The sequence below is a fragment of the Anticarsia gemmatalis genome, chromosome 3 (assembly GCF_050436995.1).
Source record: "Anticarsia gemmatalis isolate Benzon Research Colony breed Stoneville strain chromosome 3, ilAntGemm2 primary, whole genome shotgun sequence".
In the NCBI taxonomy this organism is placed as follows: Eukaryota; Metazoa; Arthropoda; class Insecta; order Lepidoptera; family Erebidae; genus Anticarsia; species Anticarsia gemmatalis.
In genome coordinates this window covers 5,435,715-5,461,769 of record NC_134747.1, presented here as the reverse complement: position 1 = coordinate 5,461,769, position 26,055 = coordinate 5,435,715, and the positions used below count along the sequence as shown (strand labels likewise).

At 34.5% G+C, this 26,055-nt stretch overlaps 1 protein-coding gene across 1 annotated transcript; it reads right to left on the bottom strand.

Moving 5' to 3' along the window:
- Positions 1 to 522: 522 nt before the first annotated feature.
- On the bottom strand, positions 523 to 26,055 carry LOC142987302 (venom dipeptidyl peptidase 4-like). The gene is made up of 13 exons (XM_076135968.1): positions 25,895 to 26,055; positions 20,965 to 21,124; positions 20,330 to 20,424; positions 19,752 to 19,829; positions 13,098 to 13,150; positions 11,718 to 11,908; positions 9,864 to 10,033; positions 9,053 to 9,700; positions 8,452 to 8,677; positions 6,458 to 6,608; positions 3,934 to 4,094; positions 3,309 to 3,514; positions 523 to 769 (listed from the first exon to the last, which is right to left on the bottom strand). The coding sequence occupies exons 1-13, from the start codon at positions 25,895 to 25,897 to the stop codon at positions 674 to 676; spliced, it is 2,238 nt and encodes a 745-aa protein (XP_075992083.1). The 5' UTR covers positions 25,898 to 26,055; the 3' UTR covers positions 523 to 673.

Here is a 26,055-nt window from a genome sequence, read left to right as displayed (position 1 = left end):
GGCTTCTTAGTAGAGAGCAAGCGAAACGGTTAATGTTTTATTTGGCAGGAGTAACGGGACCGCGATGGCGCCGCTTTGATTTTTCTACTTTGTTTTTGCGGCGCACTAATTGCTAGACTTCTCCAAGTTTGCTCACTGTACACTGAGTAATTGTTTTCATTATTTGTATAGGTATAGAATATTTTCTCTTTTCATTATAGTATTTCTCCGCGCACTGTGTTTGTTTGAAAATGTTTGCATTTTTCTTAGTTAGATAAATGCCAAAACTTCTAAGACTTGTTATTTAATGAACGTAAAGGTGGGTACCGGTGTTACTTTATTTTACTGTAACATGTTACACAGCGAATGTTCGAGCAGTGAGTACGGAGAATCAAGGCACTTGAGCGAAATGAGCGTATCACAAGGTTTTCATACGCTCATACTACATTACATCTCGTACAGACGAATAGTCGCAAGATTTTCGAAACTTCTGATGGAGAAAGGCAACACAGAACATGTGTGGGAAGCAAATAAAAAAAACTCTTTTAGAAAATCTTATGATTGTTTATAAATTACAATACTACTATACTATACATTATTATGCTTAGATAATGGTCGATACTGTACAACTAATGGTTCGTTTATTCGATAGAGATCACAATGAGTGCGGCGCCGGGAGCGCTTCAGTCGGGGGTCAGTCGCGGTCGAAGCATCGCGTCCAGAACCGATCTAACATGTGGTAGAAGTGTCTGCTCACGCCGATCAGAGAGTGCTTCTCGTCCGTGTAACTCTGTAACAAACAATACATTTATTAAATAGACTGGTACATTTCTGAAGATTTAAAATTATAACATGGGTTAGACGTTAATATGTTATTTTCCGGAGCTACTCGCAGCAGAGTCGTAGAAGAAAAGCGAAAAATATGCTATTAGAGTTGTCTTTTCTTGGGAATGATTCCTAACAGCTTTACATGGACACTGAAAGAATTAACCTGAGCCTCTCTTTATAATTCTGGAAATGGATGAAATATCACAGAAAATGTATACGGATAAAATTTCGGGAATTTGACAAAAATAGTTTTAAGTAAATGCAGTCGTGTTTTGATATTATAGCAAAACATCTTTTAAATTAAGACTCTTGATTACATATGTAGTTCGTTGGATTTAAATTATAACATATAATTTACATTGTAGACAACTTGCAAAAAAATGTAGCGAGATTTAAAATTAAATATTTTAACGAGAAATCCAACAGCGGAGAGGTCAGTCGTCAGCTGTTACACAGTGGACTGTTGACTGACTGTAGTGTCAACACTCGCTCGAGTAGTGCGCTGATATTTATGTGACGTACATATCATTCATCAATGTCGACCTTTTAAAAATTATAGCGCGGTATTACTTTTGTAAATTAAATTTATGATGATTTTCGGTTGTAGCTATCACAAAATTTAATGCCTCTGTGGTCTGGGAAGTAGTAGTACGACTGTGGGCTCGATTCCTTAGCTGGGCAAAGTGCTGGCGGAGTTATCTTTTTGTTTTAAAATGTCAACTTTCGGGTATAACCACCGCAATGTTGCATTTGTAGCTATCACAAAATGATGTTTTTCCTTGTTTATGAATTTGATCGCAAACGGTTGGTGGTTTACACCATGGTTTACATCATGATTCTAAATTCATTTATTATAGCGCGTAGAATTAAGCTGTCATAATAGTGAAAGTAGAAGTTAAAATACAAAATACAATTTATTAAACAGAGTGATATTGAGCAAAATAATAGTAACTTTTCAACCTTAAATTCTGGAAAACTTGAACAAAGGATCCAAAATCAGAAGCCAATTTTTATGCAACCGACTTATGCAGTTTGTTTAGAGCGGTACGAACAATTGCAATTCATAACAGGTTTCCAGCTGTCCATTTTCACGTTACAGATTTGTTTTCAACGCCTAAAATCTATCCGTCTTTTTAATCGATGACCCAAACCTAGCGATTCGATTATCGAGAACATAGCACAAATTCTTTGAAGGTATTGTTATTATAAACAAAACGATCAAAGAGCTTGCACTTTTAAAACAATAACTAAACTGTTTCGATGAAGCAGCTGCGTTATCAAAATCTTGTGAAAAGTGCGCAAACAATTCAATCGACCTTGAGTTCTGAGTTCAGGTCAAGTTCATGGAAATTTCACTATTGGTTTACTGTCTTTTTGTTTTTCAGCTTAAAACTTTATAAGATGTGTTGATTTTAAGCAAATAAATTGAAGATTGCAATTGATGTTGCCCAAGTTTTATGAATAAAGTTCAGGTTGTATGCTTTATTATCCAAGACGATATTGTGGCTTGAGAGTATTGAATACACGATTTTTAGATATTAATGATTTATGCGGTATATATGTTACTGTAAAAGCCCGAACTTTGGTAAATCCTATATTTACTAACTCTCAATCGTAAAAGTCCGAACAAGCCGAAGTTTAAAAACTATGTTACGGTATAATTATATACTGTAACCTAGTTATAAAGAAGGAGTTTTGGGCAAAGCGACATAGGTAGCTTAGGTTAGAAGGCTGAGGTGGGAGCGAGCGAAGCGAAGCTCCCAAATTAGCCTCCGTGGTTATTTTTTTTTAAACCACCTAGTAGGAGGAGTCCCGCGAAGCGAGGCTCCGGCGACATCTCGACATCATCAAGTGAAAAAAGGTAAAAGTTCGAAATAAAAGAATTGTTCGGACTTTTACCACTGAGAGTTGGTCAATCTTATGTTTTACCGGAAAATCTAAGGATTTACCACAGTTCGGGCTTTTACAGTAACATTGTATACTGTTCACACCAAAGCGGATAATCAAAAGAAATACCGCTTACGTAGACCTAACTGTTTCGCAGCAGTTCCAAAAAAAAAATCTGTTGGCAAAGTTGCGCTACACTTGGATAACCTTCAGGTCTCCTCTTCTTCAGGCTTCAGATTTTTATAATGTTAAGCCATTTTGGACTGGTGCTGGTAGATTTAGCGTAGATTGTCGTATGCATTAGTTTTGATGTACATAATATTACAATATTTATTTATTTTTAAAAGACAACTCCTGCACTAAGAATTGCTCTTGTGTCGCGGGGACTTTTACAAACATACAAGCATTTGTGGATCGCATTTATTAAATAGACTGCAAATTTTCTGACGATTTTCAATTATACATTGGGTTAGGCGTTTTATGTTATTTTCCGGAGCTACTCGCAGCATTGTCCCGTGTGGGAATCGAACCCACGATCTCCCGACGCAACGGTTGTGGCGTGGTGACCTGAACCACTGCGCCGCGGAGGCAGTCAAATGTAATTATGTACTGACCATTTGTTCAAAGTCGATGTCGTCGTGCTGCAGCTGCTTGGCGAGCTGCATGGAGTGCTGGAAGTGCACGTTGTCGTCGTGCGTGCCGTGCGCCAGCAGGTAGCGGCGGCCGCGCAGGCGCGCCGCGTGCGCCACCACGTCGGCGCGCGCGTAGCCCGCCGCGTTCGCGCCCGGCGTGTCCATGTAGCGCTCCGTGTACATCGTGTCTGAGGAGAAAAATATGCTTATAAACTTAATATTATTTGTCACATGAAAAGTTGCCTATGTTTAAAAAAAGGGCTTACTAATGAGAAAGAGACTTTGAAGTCTACTCCAATTATTTATGACCCACTAACTCAAATTCGAGGAACTAACAGCATAGTAGAGCATGATAGCAGAGTTTACATTTTTTTTTCCAACTTGTGGGTGACCGGGCAAGAGTCTCTTCCACAACCAGAGCGGAATTAGGCCTTGAGTCCACCACACTGGCCAATTGCGGGTTAGGGATATATTAGATCAAAAATATAACTATGTAACCTGCTACTTTTAGGATAGCAATAGATTATTTTTTTTTACTAATGATCTGGGAGTAAAATACAACGAAAATAAATTAATTAAATCTTGATATTTATAGTAATAAAATTACCGTAATAAAGCCAAGAAGTAACAGGAGCGACGGCCGCGCCACACGCTAGGATATTGTCTTCATCCTGGATGAGCATCATGGTGGAGACGAACCCGCCGTAGCTCCAGCCCCACACGCCGATGCGCTCCGGGTCAATGAACGTGTACACGTCCGCTAAGTTCCTGGGAAACGAAAGTTATTGTAAGAAATGGATACTACTTGAAAAAAAGTATACCTATTATTCTCATTAGAACAATATGGATTGCTTAGATTTACTTTTTAAAGAAAAGAGCGTAATACAAGCTATGTACTGCAATAGTACAGACGTCACAATTCGATCTTTCGAAATTTGAAGAATGCAACCAAACGCACGAAATCATTATTTATTGTTACATTAGTATCCGTCTCCGTAATGGTCTTTACAATAATTATTCTTAAATCTTACATATATTGCGTTACAGGTATGTATTGTTACGTGTATTCTTAAATAGCTTGTATTTTTAAACGCTAATAATTGTGAGCCGATTTTTCTAACGTATATTTTTTGTAAATTCTTTTTACATTAGGTACTTGTCTAATTAAGAAAGAAACTATGCCATATTTAATATCTACTAAGTGTAAAAAATCAACCCATACATTAATAGTTTCAAACATCCAACAAAAGTTCCTCAATCTAATCTGCGAACCGGTGGAAAGTTATCTAAACACAATGGCGGCACAAACAGAGGAATGCAGTTAAGCGTCGCTGTCACCGCCGCTCATATTCACGCCTGTTATGGAGATTCAGTTAAACGGCGCGGATATAACGTTATTTTTTTCCTAATCCAATCGTTTGACGTTGACGATGCAACGCCAATTGTGTCAACGGCTTGTTCGTTTGTTTGGAATATACTACAAACGTTTGTTTTGTTAGTGTACTAAACAAATTAGGTTTATTTTATTTCTGATCGAAATACGGTATCTTTTCACCTTTATATAGTTAATAAAAGCAAATTGATAAAGCTTCCGTTAATTGTTTTAGGGGTATGAAATAAAATACAGTTTTTTATATATTTTCATGAGTTTCTCCGGATTTTCGTCAACGTTTTTAACGTATTTGCAAGAGCTGTGTAAATCTACTTTGAGATAACATGTCCTCAAAAAATCTAAGAATATTTTTTTATTTTTACAGCAACACAAATGATGTTTTACGACATTTACTATAAGGCTATATTGGCCATACATCACACAGCATAGGTACGACCAATACAGCCTTAAGATATTCAAATCAATCAAATCAACATATCGTAGTTCAAACATTGGTGTATTGTGCAGATTGATGTCCGAAGTCAAATGTTATGGCTGTCACGTGCACATAAGCTCCTTCACTACAATACAGTACAAATACAATGCAATGCTATAAATTAGGCAGAGTGCGTTTACTGGACAGGCTAATGTGTATAGAGATATTAAGCCTACACAGCTTTATCAATGATGTGTGCACTGAATTCAGTTATTTAATTGTAGGCGTAAACTGTTGAACGAATGTCTTGTACGAAAACAAGCTTTCCATCCTCATTGTTTACTACCCAACGAAAACTAAAAAAGACACGCATTTTACCTTGAATTTCTTGACGTTTCGGCGCAGATTACTCGCTACCAGTGTAACCCGTGGCAGGCTATTCAAGATAACTTGCATGTTCGTATTATTTCAATTCTAGCTCAAGTCTTTTGCGAAAACAAATGAGTATTTAGGTTTATGTTCTGATCTTGCAATAAGATACATACTATTACAACGCACACATGTAACAGTTAAAAGCACCTACCTATAAGGATTAAACAAGCCACATACAAACCCACAATCATAAGCAGTCACTCAGCGAAATAAATAATATGAATCAATGATATCGGAAAGATTATTGTTCTGTAAGGCTTCCAACTTAACCTTAAATACGCAATGCGACATGAACTTACTTATAAGAAGAGAATACTTAATTGGCTTTTAGCTCATTAGCTTGAATGGCTTCAAATTAACCACTTAAAAAGGACCGCCAGTCTTGTGAATATTGCATTATTTCATTCCAGAACATTATCATAATCTCAAAGAATTTAAAGATAATTACCGAGAACGATTCATCAATGTTAAGCAGTAAAAGCTGTTAGTGTAAGAACTGTGACCATTTTGTTAAGTACTTATATTTGAAGTATGATGAAAATTTTAAGTAAATAATAATTTAGTTTGTACCTATATTACTTCATCACACATCGTTTTATCTACATAATCCTGTATCCCGGAGTATAACTTAACCTGATTCTCTAAAATAGAAAAAATTGGCGACATGTTTGATGTTCATTCCCTAAGTATTCAGACAAAATCAGGATATTTACATAAAATAGCGCCTTCCCAAGTATAAAAAATGTTTGAAAGTCTGATGAGCGCCTCTAGCGGATGCCGTAAGAACTATTTTTGTAGTACATTTTAAATGTCATTCTATCAATACTCGACAGTACCAGCCGTGGAATCGCGCTACAGGATGTTTTAAAATATTTTAATTAAATTACATACTTGATAGCAGTCAATGTGTCAGTGACTTCGACAGTTCCGAGCGCGTTGTTGATGGCATGCATGGCCTCCACTCCCATCGCCCCCGACCCCCTCACGTCGATGGACGCCACGATGAAACTTCTGTTGCTTGCTAAGTACGTATTGTAGTATTCTGGAATAACAATTGATATATTTTAATTAACACATGACAAACCGAATAACTTGTTGCATTCACTGGCCGGTAAACGATCTTGATTCTAGTTGGTTAGGCAACTTTACCGCGGACATTCTATAGATCGGTGACCATAATTATAAATTTAAGTTGAGCATCTCCGTGTTTCAGAGGGCACGTAAAATTTCTCTAAGAAATAATAATTTAACATGCCTTTCCACGACACTGTAGGTATGTGTTTTACCGTCATCAATTCGATTTACCTGTTTACTTAAATGGTTATAAAGTTAAAATATATATGCTGGTCAATTATAAGTTCTAAAACGTAAGCGTTAAATCTCCTTGATGGACGCACGTGAACCTTGCATAGCTTAGCGAATATACACCGCAAGACTTGAATTATGTTTCCTACACATGATGCTGTCACATAAATACTGTGGATTATGCAAATACTTTGACATCACAAAAGGAAGATTATCATATTGCATGGAATTTTATAACCATAAATATTTGAAGCCCAAGCCATGTCTGGAAACCGTTATTCATCTTTTGGAAATTTTGTCTAAAACTGAAAACTTTTACAGAAGATGGTACAAAGACAGAAGATAGAAGCAAAAAAAAATGAAAGTCAAAGACTGATTGTACTAAATCCACTTTTATATGGGCATTAATATGCTCGTTGCCGCCGTTGCAATATGACTGAACTACGTCAGTTTGCAATCAGGGCAACCTGCGCCGAAACGTCCAGCAATTCAAGATAAATGAATGGTTGCGTTAAGTCCCGTATAATTTAGTAGGTAATAAACAAAAACAGCAAACATTTAAAAGTTATGATGTTGCTTATTTGCCTCTGCAGGCATACAAAATCAATTGAGAAATATTAGATTTATTGTTGCTTTCGAAATCTTCTTCGCAGGACGTGTTATGTTAAAACCTAGCTGAACCCTAAGTACTATGTAGAAAACAAAGAGCCTGTCTACTCAAAGGACAGATGAAGTATCTTTCAGACCAAAACTTCCGAAATAACTTTTGAAATTGTGGTGTCGCGTCGCGTCGTCATTAAACTAGTACTGCATATGTACCAACAAGTTTTTCCGAAACAAACTTCATTGGAATGGAGAAAATTTGAGGCTCACCAGCCAGTTGCATTCAGTCACCTTTCAGTAAGTAGCTTTTTAAAAGAACTTCTTTGTACTTTTTAAATTATGTAAATGGTTGTGAAATTTAATAATCCATAATAAACAATCGAAATATAAATCAGACATGAACTTGAACTATAAAATGTTGTAGTTATATTAAAAATATTTATATGCGTTTCAAGGCCTATTATATTATGTATACCTAGTATGATTATTTTATCAGCAGAACAAGTACTTAATATGTTATAAAACACATTTTATTTTAAATTCCAAATCAGTGATTATAATAATATTGCTACTGCACCGCATGCACTTAGTAGTATGTTGTAGATCGACTTTTATACCAATCAAAACTGTAACTAAACTTTAATCTTCACCCTTATATTAATCGTGGAATAATTGTTCTATTACTCTAACATGCATATAAAAATAAATATGTAACACTTAATATATTATAACTATAGTATTTATTCTACTGCGATTCGAAAACTACTTTTTAAACAGCAAATATTTCTCGCAGAAGGCATTTTAAGGTAAAATGTGTGTTCGCATTAATTCCCGTATTTTATTATACATTTAACATGCAACGCGAGAGTTTAAAAGTTATGATTTCTCACAGAATTTGTGAACACAGTCATTTTCAATAGTATTTACAATATTCTTTATTCTTTGTTAAATATAACAAATATCAGTAAAATACATACCTAAATCAAAGTTGTCCTTAACCCTGCTGGTCCCAGGTCCGGAGTACACCCTCACTACCATCGGGTACTTGGTTCCTGACTGCATGTTCGGCGGGAGGAGCAACTTCACATGCCCCAGCAAGTTGTCTCCAAACGACATCGTGTTAAACAAGATCATTGGCAATTTGTACTGTCTCAACTTTTCTTTCAGTTTTAAATTGTCTTTAATTATTTTAAAACTGTCGTCCTGTAATAAAATAGCGGAATATAAATATTTATTCAATGGAGTTTAATAAAAAATCATGCATGATACAAATGTCATGGATTTGCATTAGCACAGATTTTTTTATTTTATTGATTTTGAATTAATTGGACAAGCATACATATGTATGCTTGTCCAATTAATCAATTGACCAATACGATCGACTTGCAAAACCTCCTCCTTTTTTAAAATCAATATTTTTAAATAAATAGGTATGTACACAAGTATATGGTTACAATACAATGTATTTAGTAAACGGTTTCCATAGTCATTAGACAACTGCGAATCCGTGACAATATTATATGAAAAAATAGTTCGTTCATCTTTCTAAAGCATAAAATAAATTACAAGAGAACTCACCCGACTATTAAATAAGTACATCTTCGGTGGTACATAACTAGAACTGCAGGTAACTACGGCATAACTGGAATCAGTTGAGAACGACGCAGTGACCCAGTGACAAGAAGGCTCTCTACAACTGATGCACCTCACTACGCCGCCAGAGGTCGCCCACATCTGCCGCAACCAGGGCACGTTGCCAGGAGAAACCACATAATAAACTGTGTCGGTCTCCTGGTTCCATCCAAGAATTTCCGTCACAGTAGAATTTCCTGGACTCAAATCTTCAGTAGTGAGAGATGCGAAGTTAAATCTGCCCGCGTGAGGGAACCTCTGGTCTCCATTAAACAAGAATTGGATCTCAACCATCCTGTTTCCTGATTTGTCGAAGAAGGGTTCCTTGACATCGATCCATCCGTTTGGCTCCGTATGTTCTTTCACAATACTGCATTTGTCATGTCCTAAGTCGCAATTGACGAGTACACTGACGTTTTGTCGCCTGTTCAGCCAGAGAACGACAAGATTCTGTTCAGATGCCCAGTTGACTCTTCCCAAGTAGTGGTCTAAGCCGACTATATCTACCGGTGCTGGAATGTTCCATGGTTCACCACCTCTGGCGTCGTCCAATCTGAATACTCGTAATCCGACCAACGGATTACGCCGACCTACCTGGCGATAAAATTTTGCTGATTACATAAGTTCCCTTCACATTTTTGACAAAAAAATATTGATACATAAAGCTTAATCAATGGAAAATACATAAAGTGCGAGAGATGTTTTAGCACGTGACTAAATTATAATAGCATTATATCTACAAAATGTGCTAGTTTACCTTCGGATATTTGAACTGTACAATTTCAGGATACTGATTGTCAAGATCGGACGGTTCTCCATAATAAGGGAATGTTGTAGAATCAACATCAGTGTCATTGAACGAAGCTACTGCCAGATATTTGCCGTTTGGTGAGAACCACATCGCTTCAGCGCCGTTCAGCATTTCCTCTGGAAGAAAAACAGAATATTTCATTCACTTTTAGTTAAAATCTATTCCCATAAATAGGAGGTGTCCACGAAATTGTGGGGTTAAAATATTAACGGGGTTAAAGTTTTAAATCTGTTCATAAATTAGCCCCCATGAAGCCAGAAGAGACGATCCAACAAAAAAATTATACGTCACCATTTAGTATATATTATTATTATTTATTTCTTGTTACATGGAATCAATTTTACGTATCACAATCATCTATGCAAACATTCCTCTGTTATTCACAGTCAAATTGATTTCACAAACATTATAAACACGAATAATGTAATACAGCGATTATTTTGCCAATCGAAATAAGCAAGAGTTCTTTGAGTAAATTATAAGTATAAAAAAGATGTTTCAATTTATCAATTTCCACTTTCTTATACTTAAACACACATTTTCTTTCTTTATTATTTTACTTTATATACTTACAGGGCATATCACTAAACACCGGACTACTATTTGCAAATAATCTAATAGAAGTCAGAAAAGGACCAACAGTTCTCAGAGATGGGAATCGAACCCAGGACCTTGGTATCAGAAGCCGAATAAACCACCAACCGCGCAACAGAGGCAGTCACAAGTTTAACTTGTTCTCTAATGGACCCAATAGCGTTAAATAAAGTAACGAAAAGTACCTAATAACAAAATATAGCACTTATGATTTCGCAAGGTTGTGCACAAGTCGTATAAAGATCGAAGGCTTGATAAGAAGTTTAGCTGAATGTTTATTTACATAGCAACAGGTAAAAGGTATATTTACACTGTGAACAGCCTGTAACACTATTTTTAGCCATGTTTCTGAAGCAAATGTGTCGCAGAGTTTAGTTTTACTGCAGAATCATGACTGAACTTAGAAGCAGGAAAAGTACTCAAAAAATATTGATGACAGTTTCTTCTTCAAATAAAATTGTATTAGTCAGATTATTTATTGTCTAATTTATAGTGATGCCGAACTCAATACCTTAAGAAATCTCGTTTTAAAACTGTGTATGTGTGAACGCGATGAGGTAATTGTGACAATAATGCAACTAATCAGTGTAAAATTGTGTATAAGTGATCCTTTACATACAGTAAAGAGTTAAAGACGTATTTACTTTGTATTTTTTTACAGTTGCATACGTCAGCTGCGGTCTTTTAAGGTTTTTCCCAGTATATGTATTTAGTTCTGAGTTTTCACTACTTATTATTTATTCGTTAAATTGTTGTCTCATTACCACGCATGGGCCTTTTCTCAGCTCGGAGAAACCCAAACTTACATTGTGCTCTATATAAAAATTGTGGATGCCGAGTAAAACAATCGTTTTAAATCCTTTGTTTTTATCTAAGACTAGGGCAACGTGAACCAAATGTCCTAGTGTCCACCAACGTATATAATGAAAAAAAACACAAACAACGTATATAAAGTATAAATGTAAAGCTAAAATAGCAATTAAACTTAAGTCTTGGAATACACTCAGGGATACACTAGGAAGCAACATGTCCTGCTACTCTTATGGCTAGCTACGTCATTACAAGTGGTACGACGTTACTAAACTTTAATCAACATGGTACCTTTTGCTTGTCACTACAGACATAAAAACGACGGGCGATGTTGCTCAACTTCGCTTGCGCCTAACCTGGACTTCGTTTTTTTTCGAGGCGGAAATCTTCCATTACCTTCATAAAGCCAGTCAGGTATTCCATGGTAAATATCTCCAGGCTTGCCATCGCTGGTGAGCGGGATGGCTTGGCTAGACACCGTGACGTCAGGCACATAGTAAACGTTGTTGTCTTTCACGTAAGCCAACGAGTGACCCTTGCCCCATACGACGATCTGTAAGGCACCCTGGCCCAATCTTGATACTACTCTGGAGAAAGAAACAAAATGTCTATGTTACTTTTTAATAAATTTTAAACTATGTTGGTATAACTTTTCTTACACCAGCTTTATGCTTATGAAGAGCAATAACAATAGGCGTGATTGTAAGGTAAAAAAACAGCAATTTTAATTATGCCGTTATTCAGATAATTCAAAATTATTAGACAAGACATGTGTTTTTTTTATCAAAGAACAATAAAAAGTGGCAAAGTTTGCATTAAAATTATGGAGTGAGAGCTGATGACGTCACGTTGTGGTACATTTTCTACTATAATGTGACGTCATGCGACTTTTCAACTCAATGAATCGCAATGTAATAAAAAATACGTGTCATGCTATTTTTTTATAATCTACCAGACGGACTAAAAAAAATTACATCATTCGTATTAAGGACAAAACTTAGTTTAAAATGTTAATAATACCTATTTCAGGAAATATAAATAGCTAAAAGCCATTAATCACTACTTAAAATATATCAATTATTTATTTGTTACTATGGTTGCAGATTATATCATAATTGGTTGAATTGAACTACAGTTACTGATACGGTAAAAGGGTTCCATTGAATATCACAGCAATTTAATTATCACTGTATATTATTCATTTATTATTGTTTGTGTGAATAATACAATTTATAATTAATATGAGAGTTCGTGGTCACAACCGTGATATTACAAACCGCTTTTAATTAATGCTTTTTTGTTTTATTTCACAATGGTGAGAAATAAGTACCTAGTTAGTTTTGATAAACGAAATACAAGAGATTTGTGCTATGAGGAACCTTAAATAATCACATTTTACTATCAAATAAGGAATATTTATCATAGTATTCATTTATTATAAACCAATTCGAACTCGGTAAAAGAAGACTATAGTCCAACAATTTAGTAAAGACTTAGAGAGCCTTGTATGTATGGTTCTTGGCTGGCGAAGGCATATATATGACCCATAGACTTATGCAACTAACGGTGGCTTGATTGACATCGCTGCCTTATTTTGGAAAAACTCAGAATTTTTTGCTAGAATCTATACTATTCTGTACTATGTTGTCAGACTAGAGTCACCTACTTGCAAATCAATATTTTGTGAGAAATAAGTTCCTCTCAAATCTTATATTACTCAGTTGATAGTTCCAATAAGTTATTTCGCAATAGCCTAGTTAGATGTAAGGTACTTACTTATTATCGAGGTCGTACACCCAATACTCGGCAGTGCTCGAATATCTATAAAGCTGAAAATGAAAGTAGAATTAACTCACGTGCACATACAATCAAGAGCAGGCGGCAACGATACAGGGCTAACATTACAAATGCCGAGAGCACACTAAAATATACTAAAAATATACATAGGATTTACTTTTCTATTTAATCCATACTTATAAATACGAAAGTTACTCTGTCTGTTACTCAATCACGCCTATACTATATTTTGATACCCGAAAAATGACATAGGCTTCTTTTTACCCCGGGAAAATTACGCATTCCCATGGGAAAATTCAGGTGGCGGACGAAGTCGTGGGTAAAAGCTAGTTAGAGATAAGTTAGATAATAAGTTTTTTATAAGGACTAAGGGTATGCTTCCAAGTATAGTGAAACAAGTGACTTTGGATGTAGAAGCGGTAGAAGTTACTTTAAATGAAATCAATATTTACACTAATTTTCTTCGTAGCGATGTTAACATTATTTAATTATTCGCTACGCTAGCTGTGTAAATGAATATACCTATAAATGATATTATAACCAACTATAATAAAAAATAAGTGCTTATTATTAAATTATCGAAATAGTAGTACTCAATGTGTAGGTACCAGCCCTACAAGTTAGACAAGTTCTGCACAGGAGAATATCATATCAATTAGCGTTATCATAACGAGATCGTGTATTAATGGAAAACGTGATTATAGATGCAACAATGCATTCTGTTTAATTACTTTGACACGTAGTTGGACCTATTAGAATTCACTTACGTTTAACGATATATGGACAAATATTGAAAATTACGTTACATTTTGTGGTCAACTACGAAGGTAACAGAATAAGGAGGATGACTAATTTGATATATTTTGTTCGTCTAGTAGAGTATTTAGATCTTATTGTAGGGGTGTCGATTATAGAGCGCGGGCCTATGGCTATTTACTTGAACATTTTGTTCTCCCGGTTACCGTTAAAATGTTACAGCAATAATTTAATTAAGTACCTGAAAATACTGTTACGTGTCCAACTGATAAACTATATGCCATCAAAAACATTCTGTAAAAACCTCAAGTCTCGCCGTAAAAAGTTGTGAGATCGATATAATACCAAGTCGATTAATCTATTTAGTCTCTACTTAAAGGACCTTCTGTCTTAAGTTATTACGTATGTTATTATCATGCCAATTTAAAAAAAAATACCTTTAAAACAAATAGACCGACCTGGCCATCGCATGATTTAATTATTAGTATGTATCACACTACACAGCACGACGAGAAGTTAATGCTCCTGAAATGTTAATGGCGAATTTGTGTTTTCTTGCGATGACCAAGTCGATCTAATTGTTTTAAAGGTATTTTTTTTTAAATTGGCATGATAATAACATACGTAATAACTTAAGACAGAAGGTCCTTTAAGTAGAGACTAAATAGATTAATCGACTTGGTATTATATCGATCTCACAACTTTTTACGGCGAGACTTGAGGTTTTTACAGAATGTTTTTGATGGCATCTCACTTCTTTTTGTAGAGCGAACATAAGTCCAATTTGTATGGAAAGACGTTTTTTTTTCATAATTCAACATATTTTCCTATGAGAATGTTGTTCAGTTTCATGGGCTAAACACCCTTATCCACCCTATACCCCCTCCCCCGTTATGTCTCATGTAGTAGGTACCTATTTACACCTATTTATTTTATTTTCTACTGTAACAATAATTCATTAACTGCATATGTAACCTTGTAATCTTATACATTTATATGGGATTACAAAGTTATTGTTGCAGTTGGTGTATTTAGAAAACTGGACCGAAATTAGAAAATATTACATTTTTCCCATGATTAAGACACTAAACCCTATTTGTATTTTAAATTTTAAGCTTCTAAGTCTGCTAGAAGTACCTTAGACTTTTGATGATCGGTGAGTCAGTGAGTCAGTGAATCAGTGAGTGACAAAATTCAAAATTTTAACAAGTTGTCATTCCTAAACTACTGGTTCAAATTGACTGAAATTTTAAATATACCGTGTTTATACAATGACTAATTAGTTGCTGAAAATCCAGGCTTCTTGTTTTATCCACAACGAAATTATAGGGGTGTCAAAAATAGCCCGAATTGCTTCGAGAAAAGGATGTTACGGCCGTGCCGCTTTTTTTTTGCTCGACTTGCGGGGGCACTTCCGTGCCCCCAGATAGTTACACAGACAATCATTCTTCTATATTTAAGCCGACTTTAAAAATGAAGCGGTTCTCAATTCACCGGCAAACAGTTTAGATCGGCAATATTGTACGTATGCCTATAAAATATAATTTTAATAACTCTTAGCTGTAAGTATTATTATAATTTATTTCTCAATTGAATTTTGTGCAAGATTAGAATATTATGTACAAAAATAACGTAAATAAGTGTTATTTCCTGCATGCTCCTATATCATTATTAAGACCAATACCGATCAGCTGTTAATTATTATTAAAATAAAACTAATATTATTATAAAATAACTAGCTGACCCGTGCGGCTCCGCTCGCGTGAATGATTTTTTTTTACTAATACAAAGCTTAATTATTCCTTAACAACAAAATATGCTTTTTTTCACGAAAAATATTCTCAAAATTATTTATATCTCATATAACTCGCGCTAAAGCATATCCGCCATTAAAACTGTTGCCATGACAACGGAATTTTGTTAATTCAATGTCATTATAATATTGATTATTCGCGACTTCGGTGGCGAAACTTGAATTTTCCCGGGAAATGCGTCATTTTCCCGGCGTAAAAAGTAGCCTATGTCCTTTCTCGGGTATCAAACTATCTCCATACCAAATTTCATGCAAATTGGTCCAGTAGTTTAGGCGTGATTGAGTAGCAGACAGACAGACAGACAGACAGACAGACAGACAGAGTTACTTTCGCATTTATAATATTAGTATGGATAAAGTAGTCCAAATTAAAAAAGATTGAACTTAACACGAGTTAAACTACCATTACATATTTTTAGTTAACAGTCCGACATTACGCAAATCAAAAATAGATCGGGAACTTGATTACGAATGACTAAGCTGTGATAAATATTTGCTCGGTGATCTTTCTGTTGTTTTTCTGCATAGCTTCTGGGTTAATTCTAAATGTACATTGTAAATACTATGCTACAAAAATAACAAATTCTGGGGAATTGTTACTGTACTTATTCATCATTTGATGATCAATAACACGAAATCATCACACACGTGACGTTGAAGACAGTTTTAGAACAAACTAGCTGACCCGCGCAACTTCGCTTGCGTCACATAAGAGAGAATGAATCATAATTTTCCCCGTTTTTGTAACATTTTTACTGCAGCTCTACTCCTATTGGTCGTAGCGTGATGATATATAGCCTATAGCCTTCCTCGATAAATAGGCTATCTAACACTGAAATATTTTTTCAAATCGGACCCGTAGCTTCTGAGATTAGCGCGTTCAAACAAACAAACAAACTCTTCAGCTTTATAATATTATAGTAGAGATAAATAAAGTACAAATGTTTGTTGGTGTCAATTTAAATAGGATATATACAAACTATATGTATATACAACTATAATAACAATCTTTATGTCTAAAACCTAAAACTTCCTGAATAGAAAACATGAGCTTGACAAAAAATACAAATTTATATTTACCTTCTCGATCACTACATTAGCATTTTATTGCTAACACGTGTGCGTAATATCGTCAATTTGCAAACAGGTTAAACACACTTATTAAATAGGTACATTAGGTACATACTAGTCAATCAAGATTAACCGCTTTTACATAAAAGTCAAGGAAATATTTTTTCTACTACTACATTTACTACCTATAATTCCTACTACAAGCTAATTCTCTACGCATTCTATACTAGCTGACCCGCGCAACTTCGCGCGTCACATAAGAGAGAATGGGTCAAAATTTTCCCCGTTTTTGTAACATTTTTTACTGGTACTCTGCTCGTATTTGTCGTAGCGTGACGATATATAGCCTATAGCCCTCCTCGATAAATGGGCTATCTAACATTTAAAGATTTTTAAATCGGACCAGTAGTTCCTGAGCTTAGCGCGATCAAACAAACAAACTCTTCAGCTTTATAATATTAGTATAGATAATATTAGTATAGATATACCGAGCTGTTACACTAGTGGAAATTGGCCTAGATAGGATTATTAGGTAGGCTTGGGAAAATTAGTAATTGATTCTAAAATAATAATGTTACCAATAACCACAAATTGTAAACATTTATTATATATGTAGTTTTACGAACAAAATGCGTTTATCGAGCACGAGACGTTTATAGAAACAGATAAATTTACTTACTTAACAATCTTAGGCATATTATGGACATAGCAAAGAGTATTTACTCAAAGTGCAGTGTATACCAACATTATGCAATTTGACACAACGACAGACGTTCAGTGAATTAGGCACGCCTTGACCTAAAGATATTATATAACGTGTGTCGCAAGCAACTAACGAGAGAACGGAGATACTATGCACCGTTGCTAAATGTTCTATTCAGTCTGGCCACCTGTCATTCAACTGTATGTAACCTAGACTATGGCAAATAGCCTGTTACTACTATTGCGGATGCAATAAGTAAGCGGAGTTTAGCCGCTGGATCTAATCGAAAATCGAGATGTATCTGTGTCGTCTGTTTAACTAAACCTGAGGTATATATGAAATACAAGGTTTAATATTTCTAACGATGCTCTTTGACATAATGAGATGCTTAACGATTTTTATTAGATAGCCGTATTTAGATGCACGCTTCTTATAATATGATCTCCGTCACCGCAAAAGAAATGATTACTTTTGAGATTTTACATAATGGGCAAAAGCAAAGAACTATAAGTAGATAATCTACGGCATTCATAAAAGACGTGACATCTATAGTATTTACACCTGAATTTAAAAAAGCAACAGGTTTAAAATAATAATCACAAAGTTCCATATCGCGTGATGTGCAATACTAACAAGGAATACTTATAGTTATTATTGTACCTGTTTATCCTTGTTATTCATTTTCAACGCAAAATACTCAAAATAATAATATTATCAAAAAAGCAGGTAATATAAACAAGAATACATTGTATAATTAATTTATAAAAATGATTTGTACATAATCATTAGACATAACTTTATGATATAGAAGCAAAAGAAAAGCGACTGCATTGTTGATAACTTATTCAATTGCAAAGAAACACTATAAACTATTTACAACACCTATAGCAGAGAAATGTAATTTCTCTAGTTTGCATACTTGAGCATCGAAGCTGAAACTGTAATGCATGTATCAACCATAAATACATCGTGTGCTATTAGAACAGTAATTGTAAATGTAACACTGCATTAACACACGATTGCAACTGAGATACGGCTATAAATTACAGTCTACGAGTTATGATAGGCAGTCGGATTGTGAAGAGAAAAACTTAATGTTTCTACAAAGTTTCTTTTTACGATGGAAACATCTTGGTATTCCAAACTTTTAATTGCAATAATAAGGAAATCGAAACAAAAAATGATATGGCTACGGATTTTAAGCTTAATATATTTGCAGTTCAAACCGCAACACAATTAGCTTAGCACTATAACAATAGCGAGGGCACCTTTGTTTAGGGTAAATAAATATTTATAGGTACTAATGTATACTATTATAAATGTGGGTCTGTCTAAGGTTAAACCGATAAACCTATTGTTATTAAATATAGTGAAATGATTGTGAATATTTGAAGATTAAAATGTATACTAAATATTTAAAAAAAACATCCTAAGCCACTAAAAACAGAGATGAAAGTCTGTATGCAACTGGAGATGCACAACTTATATAGAAATATAACCACGTTAAATCATTAACAATTTACTTCCGTCTAAAAGTACTACGTTCCTCTATTAAAAGACTTCTAAATAAAACAAAGGAAAAAAGAAATTAACAGCTATTTCTACGTCTTAACACAGCTATCAGTGACAACGATTTCGCAACCTTTTCAAACGAGTAAAGGGGCGCAGGAAACGAAATGGCGCAGGAATTTTCTCGAAGAGAATCCCCAACGACGGGCCGAGCACAACGGATCGAGAGTAAGAGGTAACGAAATCCGGTCCGAGGTGTTACAATCTTTTTGCCGGAAAGTAACGTAAAAGGGATCGATGGAATATCCCCGACGCATTGATTTGTCAAGATTACGGTAGTAATTTTAGAATATTTTCTTTTAGAAAGTTCTCGATTAAATTAAAATTTCAAACTTTTTTTTTTTTAATAGTTCAAGTAAAAGCAACTAGTTTACTTACATCATACGATAATACTTGTGATAGAGTCACACAAATGTTTTGAAAAATGTATCTGGCAAAGTCTTGGTTCAAATAAAACTCTCGTAAGACCATAAGAGTTTTCTCTTGTTCGGTTCTTTAAATACATTGAAAACTTTGAAAAGTAAAACTGCTACATATTATCTTACATATGTAATGAAGCATACCCCGTACATAAATGTTTTGAAAAGCTTAACTAATGTAGTTATGATTAAAAACTACGTTTGTGGTGGAAACTGTTACGCGTGTAAAATATGACGACAAAAAATATATGGACCGACGGCTTTGAACGCTAGTGACGTCATAAGTGTAGTAAAAAACTTACTTTATGTTTGTTTGTCGTCAGTAGTAAATACTTCAAGTCATCCGAGAACGTTGAAATCGAGAAGTTGCGGACATTGACCTGTAAACAAGGATATTATTGTATTTTAAGTGACAATAAAATTCTACAAATTCAATAATATATTTTAAAAAGTTTGTTATACGCAGCTATTTAACAAAAAATCTCTCGCCATCGTCAATTAATTTAATCGAAGGACGATTGAGGACAATCTTCACAGCTTCTAAATAAATAAAGTACTTTATGATATCCGAAACATAAAGTGAGTGCAAGTTTTGGAAAACGACTGTTAAAATTCCACATGCTAAACTAACCAATATTTTATTCAGATGTCGTAAATCCGAAATACATTTACTACAAAATCTTAAGAAATTTTGTCTCAATATAAGTTCAACTAAAGAGTTAACACAAGCGATTGTAGAAGCAGGATTACGTTAAAAACAATTTACAAAAAGATTTCTACAAGAGTTGAAAGAAAATTCTTGTAAAAGCGATGCAAATTGCAAGTAATATCTTAAACGAATCTCAAAGGAACTTGCAGAAAAACTGTACAAAACACTTACTGTGTCGACTTCATCCAGCAAAGCTGTGTAAGTATCTAAACTGGCATCGTATTTAAACAAACCGAGGCCGGGCTCTTTGAAGATGTATTCTGTATCTGGAATAAGAAAAAAAACTCATTGTAGAAGGCAATTCCTTGAAAAAGAATGTTATAGTCTCACTACTTAGTGGACTTTTCTTACAAGAATGCTATGATAGTCCAACAATTTAATAGAGAGCCTTGCAATGCACGATATATATTGATTTTTAGATATTACTAGATCTATGTATTTTGAAAAAAAAGTAGCGCTATCGAACAGGCCAACGTCAACAACATAAGACTGTGTGTCTCTGATGTTCTAAATTCTCAATTTTGTATACCCCAGTCGCGAACCTTACAAATAAGGCTACTAAGCTTTTGGACTATAGTAGTAAATATTTTAGATCATTATGGTACCGAACTATTTACATAGATACATGTATATACATAAAGTAACACAGTTTTCCCATAGGGGTAGGCGGAGACCAGAGAACGCGACTTGCTACGATCCTTACAAACTTTCTTTGTAATTAATTCCATATGTGCATATTACAAAGAAATCTAGTCATAATGGTCGTAGAAGAAATAGTGAGAAACGAAGCGAATATTATCATTTACCTGAGATCCATTGAATAGCAAGTTGCTCAGGGAAGAAGCCGATCGTCAGTGGGATCAGCTCCTCGAGTGTAAAAGTCTTGAGGCCGCCATTTAAGTACGGCGATGACTCCGTGCGGCTGCTCAGCAACGCCAGGAACAAACTGATTATCGCTGTCTTCGACTGAAATATAAGAAAAAATATTACGTCTATGGAACTCTTTTACGATTCCTTTTTCCAAAATTAAAAAGGTTGTCCATTCTTGGTGAATTGGTTGGTATAGAATTTTATTCTTTAAAAATACTGCTGTGAATTTTTGGAAACCCGGAGAGAGAAATAAATCCTATCTAATATTATATAACTAATATCCTTAGACTATTATCTATGGCAATCGAGCTCACAGCGTCATGTATTTTACTTTTTAATATATTTTGTTTTAATTATTAAAATCCAGTAATAATAAAGTAAATTGATTAAACTGAACCAATTGATTTTGTTAGACTTCTGATCAAAACATAAAAAATAGGTGACGAGTTTTTATTCTGAGGTATTTTTACAAGTACTTATTGTTTTTATAAATGTAAAACTTTCAAGGATTAGTTTAAAAAGAAGAACTCTGAGTTGCACTCGCACAACTTAGATTTCCTCTATCCACAGACATTTAATAAGAAGCTTTTACATGCAATTACGAAGCGAAAGTTACGAAATAATTCACACATTTAAAACGGGACTACACGGAAACTGAAAGTATTTTCGCTAAAATTTAAATCGCCATACATTTTCCTACAGAATTTTATTGTACTTACGACGGCATTGGCCAAATCTCCATGTGATGGTAAAATAAAATATGACTCTCTTAAACAAGTAAGATAATTTTATTTATTTTGATCCTCCATTCTAAAAAAAATGTTAGAACGTTTTCTGTGTCTTTCTCTTTCATAATTTTTAACAGAAAATAATCTCACATTGTCGTCAATTTTGTAAACATATCGTAAAACATTTCTATAACTATACGAAATGCGATCAAATCATAGCATTTCGTCTATAAAGTCCGCGTACCTGATTGCACAATGTGTTGAGTTTCCTAGTTTGTGTTTAATCACTATGAAATCGTTGATAATGCTCCAATACTACTTAATAGTGGAAAATCGATTGCAATTGTTTTCCGACTTCCCATAGCGGTACGGCTCTTGCTTTGCATTGAATAAACAATGATTGTTAAAAAAATTAACACACGCACAATTTTCGCTTTTTCTTCTTCACGTATCTAATGTGTTAGAGAAATCAGCCAGTTATATAGCTCGATTAAAAAAGTTTTTATGTAAAGTCGAAATGGTCCTTCTTTGCGTAATCACTATAACTTCTATTACCAGACTTAAATTTGAAAACAATCATCAAATTTAAGTCTGTTAATAGAAGTGGTGAATAAATGTCCGTATTTATGCAAAAAGGAACCACACAGCAAATGAGTACTTTTGAGCTATCAAAGATTTTACAAAAACATATCTGCACTTTCAGTTCCAGTTGGTTCTGTTATGCCATTTGTAAACATTATTTCTGAAGCGAAAATCGCATCGTTCTTTTTTGAATAAGGTTTTAGGCCACTTTTAAATTAGTATTCTGCTAAAAAGTAAAAATTAAAAAATTGTCGTGTGGTTCCATTTTGCATAAATACGGACAAATACTAGATTTTATGTGTAAATAGATAAGTTTATATTGTCTTACAAGCATTGATTTCAAAAATGAGTAACAACTTACAATAATTTATGTTGACAATTCAAGGCGTTCCTTTGTAAGTCAAAGTAATATACATTTGAGCAATAATTAACTATCTAATGCAAATATAATTTATCTGTAACATTTTTTTATTATTCGATCGGATAAAAAAAAAGTTTTAAGTCTCTGGTCACCACTTTTTTTTATTTGTAGTCACGGTTCCAATTTTGAATTCCAGTATTCATATTCAAAATGGTGACCTACTCTAATGAATAGGAATGATTGTTAACTAATGGTGTCAACGTTCTCTTTACTGTTTAAATCGTGCCTGCCATTCGTAATGCACAATATAACAGAAGCCGTACGAGAAGGTAAATTGTTTATTTGTTATATTGCCTGGCCTCAAAACTAACGAACCAATATCAACAATACATTAATTATTATTATTGATGAAGGAAATAGGTGAAACCATGGGGATAACTCGAGCAAGTAATATTTTAATTTGTATTTTAGGAACTATAGGTAACTAGCCGACCCGCGCATCTTCGCTTGCGTCACATAAGAGAGAATGGGTCAAAATTTTCCCCGTTTTTGTAACATTCCTTACTGGTACTCTACTCCTATTGGTCGTAGCGTGATGATATATAGCCTAAAGCCTTCCTTGATAAATGAGCTATCTAACACTGAAAGAATTTTTCAAATCGGACCAGTAGTTCCTGAGATTAGCGCGTTCAAACAAACAAACAAACAAACTCTTCAGCTTTATAATATTAGTATAGATAGTATATATAGTATAGATTGATTATCACTTGTTCCAACCCTGCATGCCTGATAGTTCTTTAAAACAGTTCTTGAAGGTATGCAAAGTCCCCAGCCGCACTTGGCCAGCGTGGTGAATTTAAGGCCTAACCGATCCCACATTACGAGTCCCTTGCCCAACAGTGGCGCATCAATAAGTTAATTCTTTTTTTATTTACTATTGGCTTGCCAAATTATATGGTAAATGATTTAGCAATAGGCTCGGCCCCTATTACATATATAAAATCTTTTATACACCTTTTCCTACATCTTCAGGATTAACTGGCGTGATGTTACGTTTAGATGTAATTGATAAACGGGTTTAAAATTCTTCGTCTTCTACGAAAACGTCTTCGGATTTAAATTCCAAGTATGCATTTTCGATTTGTCTAGTTCGATGTGTATTATCATACCTAATATGATTTATCGGAAATAATTACAATGGATCTTCAACCGTGAAGGTAAACATCTAAAGGAAACTTGCATTAAGTGTAAAAAGATTTTGAATAGTTGCTAACTCGTAATCGATCAGTCTTGGTTGTTATCTACTAAGATAGTAGTCAATAAGCCGTAGCCATGCCGTATCAAATGCCTTTTGGGCGGCTTGAACAACTTTGACGCTAGGTTGACCACTAACCATAAGAAAAAATAAAAATATAATTAGATCTTGCAGTGTGTACCATACTAATATTTAATTAAACTGAATGCTGTGACCAAATATGTCTGAGATAATATTTATTCCAACAAGTGTATTGGAACAATAGCATGCATGTAAACCGGAAAAACACAGCACATGATCACATAGTAATTTTTAACCGAATTTCAAAAGGAGCAGGTTTTCAATTCTTAATATTTTTTACGTTTTTTAATCATTATTTTTTAATGGTTGACTGATTTAGATAATTATTTTTTAATGAAATGGTGAAGTAGTGCTTTTGTATGTGGTGTATTTAAGTTTTATTCCTATTTGATCAGTACTTTTTGACATAGCTTAAATTTAGTAACTTTGTATAAATTGATAATATGGCTATACTTGTGTTTAATCGAGTGATACAAATTGACATTTCTTTCGAGGCAGTTTATTTTTGTAATAATTCCTAAGAATATGCTTAAACATTTTCAATCAAAGTTGCTAAGACAACAAGCAATGGTTACGGACAATTACACGCGAATGAATGCGAGCGGCAAAAGTGTTTGTGTTCAATAACTGGAACAATTAGCCACATTGGTGTTTAAGTGAAAACTGTTTAGGAAACGTGTTTCAATATCATGGCCTGCACTTATCGCTCAGTGATTAGAACTCTTATATGAACACTATGCGTCTTGTTGCGGGTTCTAGTCTTGGTTAGGGTTATTAATTCAATGTCTGTTGTAAAATTTTATAGGCTTGTTTATTTAGGTATCATCAAATTGCCATTACTAAATGGTATAATTCTTGCTTGTCACAACACAACGATAGTCAATTACATTTTTAGTAAGTATCTAATGTAGGTAAACATATAAGTAAGCAATCATTATGGAGTCTATTAGCATGCGACTCTTCTGAGTAAAAAAGAGAGTTAGATCATAAACGAAGAATATTTAAAACGAGAGCAAGCGTACAGATTTCCTCGCGATAGTTTCTTCCGCGTGCACCAAGTGACAAATATTTTTTAACTGAACCCGGACTTGCGTGGGACGTAAATATTTTATCATCCGGTTATAATACATAATATTATATAATTTATAATACAATGTGTGTGATTTTATTCTCCAAATAATAACATTCAGACAAAGTAAAACAATAATTTAGCAACAGAAAACTGAAATGAATCATTGCAAGTCGAAAACAAAGGTTCTAAACAACCGAATATAAACTATAGTTGTTATTATTTTTTGTTACAATATCCGTGTTCAATTCACACGGTCACTCAACATGTTCAAATATGCTTCAATGACAACCCACTATTGTTCTGTTATCTCTAAAACTCGAGTGAACGGTCCTCACTGATGCACAATAGAAACGTTGTGAAACCCTTATAAATAACAACAATTATTGTCAACATCTCACCACAAGTTACTTACGCACATATCTAAATTAACTTCTAACGTATGAAACATAAATGTCCGTTTTACATTACAACAACAATTGATTGTTTAGGTCGCCTTTTAAACTTACACGTTTTTACGAGGGTATACTGCCAATAAAACTGCCACATTCTCAAGAAAAGCCGGGCCTCGCAATAAAATTGAGATCACACTAAACTTAAAGGTATTTACAGAAAAGTCAAAATCCTGGGGTCGTTACACGGAATTATTTACGAGATTTCAATCTGATTTTCACTTATCACGAACATTTGAAAACATCGTGTTAAAAAAATTTTGATTAATATTATTCGGAAGGCATCATTCATGAATGACCGTGATAGTATCTGTCAAATGGGTGTCGGAAATACTCACCATTTCACAGGCGTACACGCACGTATCGCAGGATGCGAGGTCGAGACCTCCTCAATGATCGCTAAACGGTCCAATCAGTTGACATCACTGACGCACACGCGACACCAACTCTCGCGCACGACTAGCTCCGAGCGCGCGCGGTCACCGACTGCGCCCGCGAC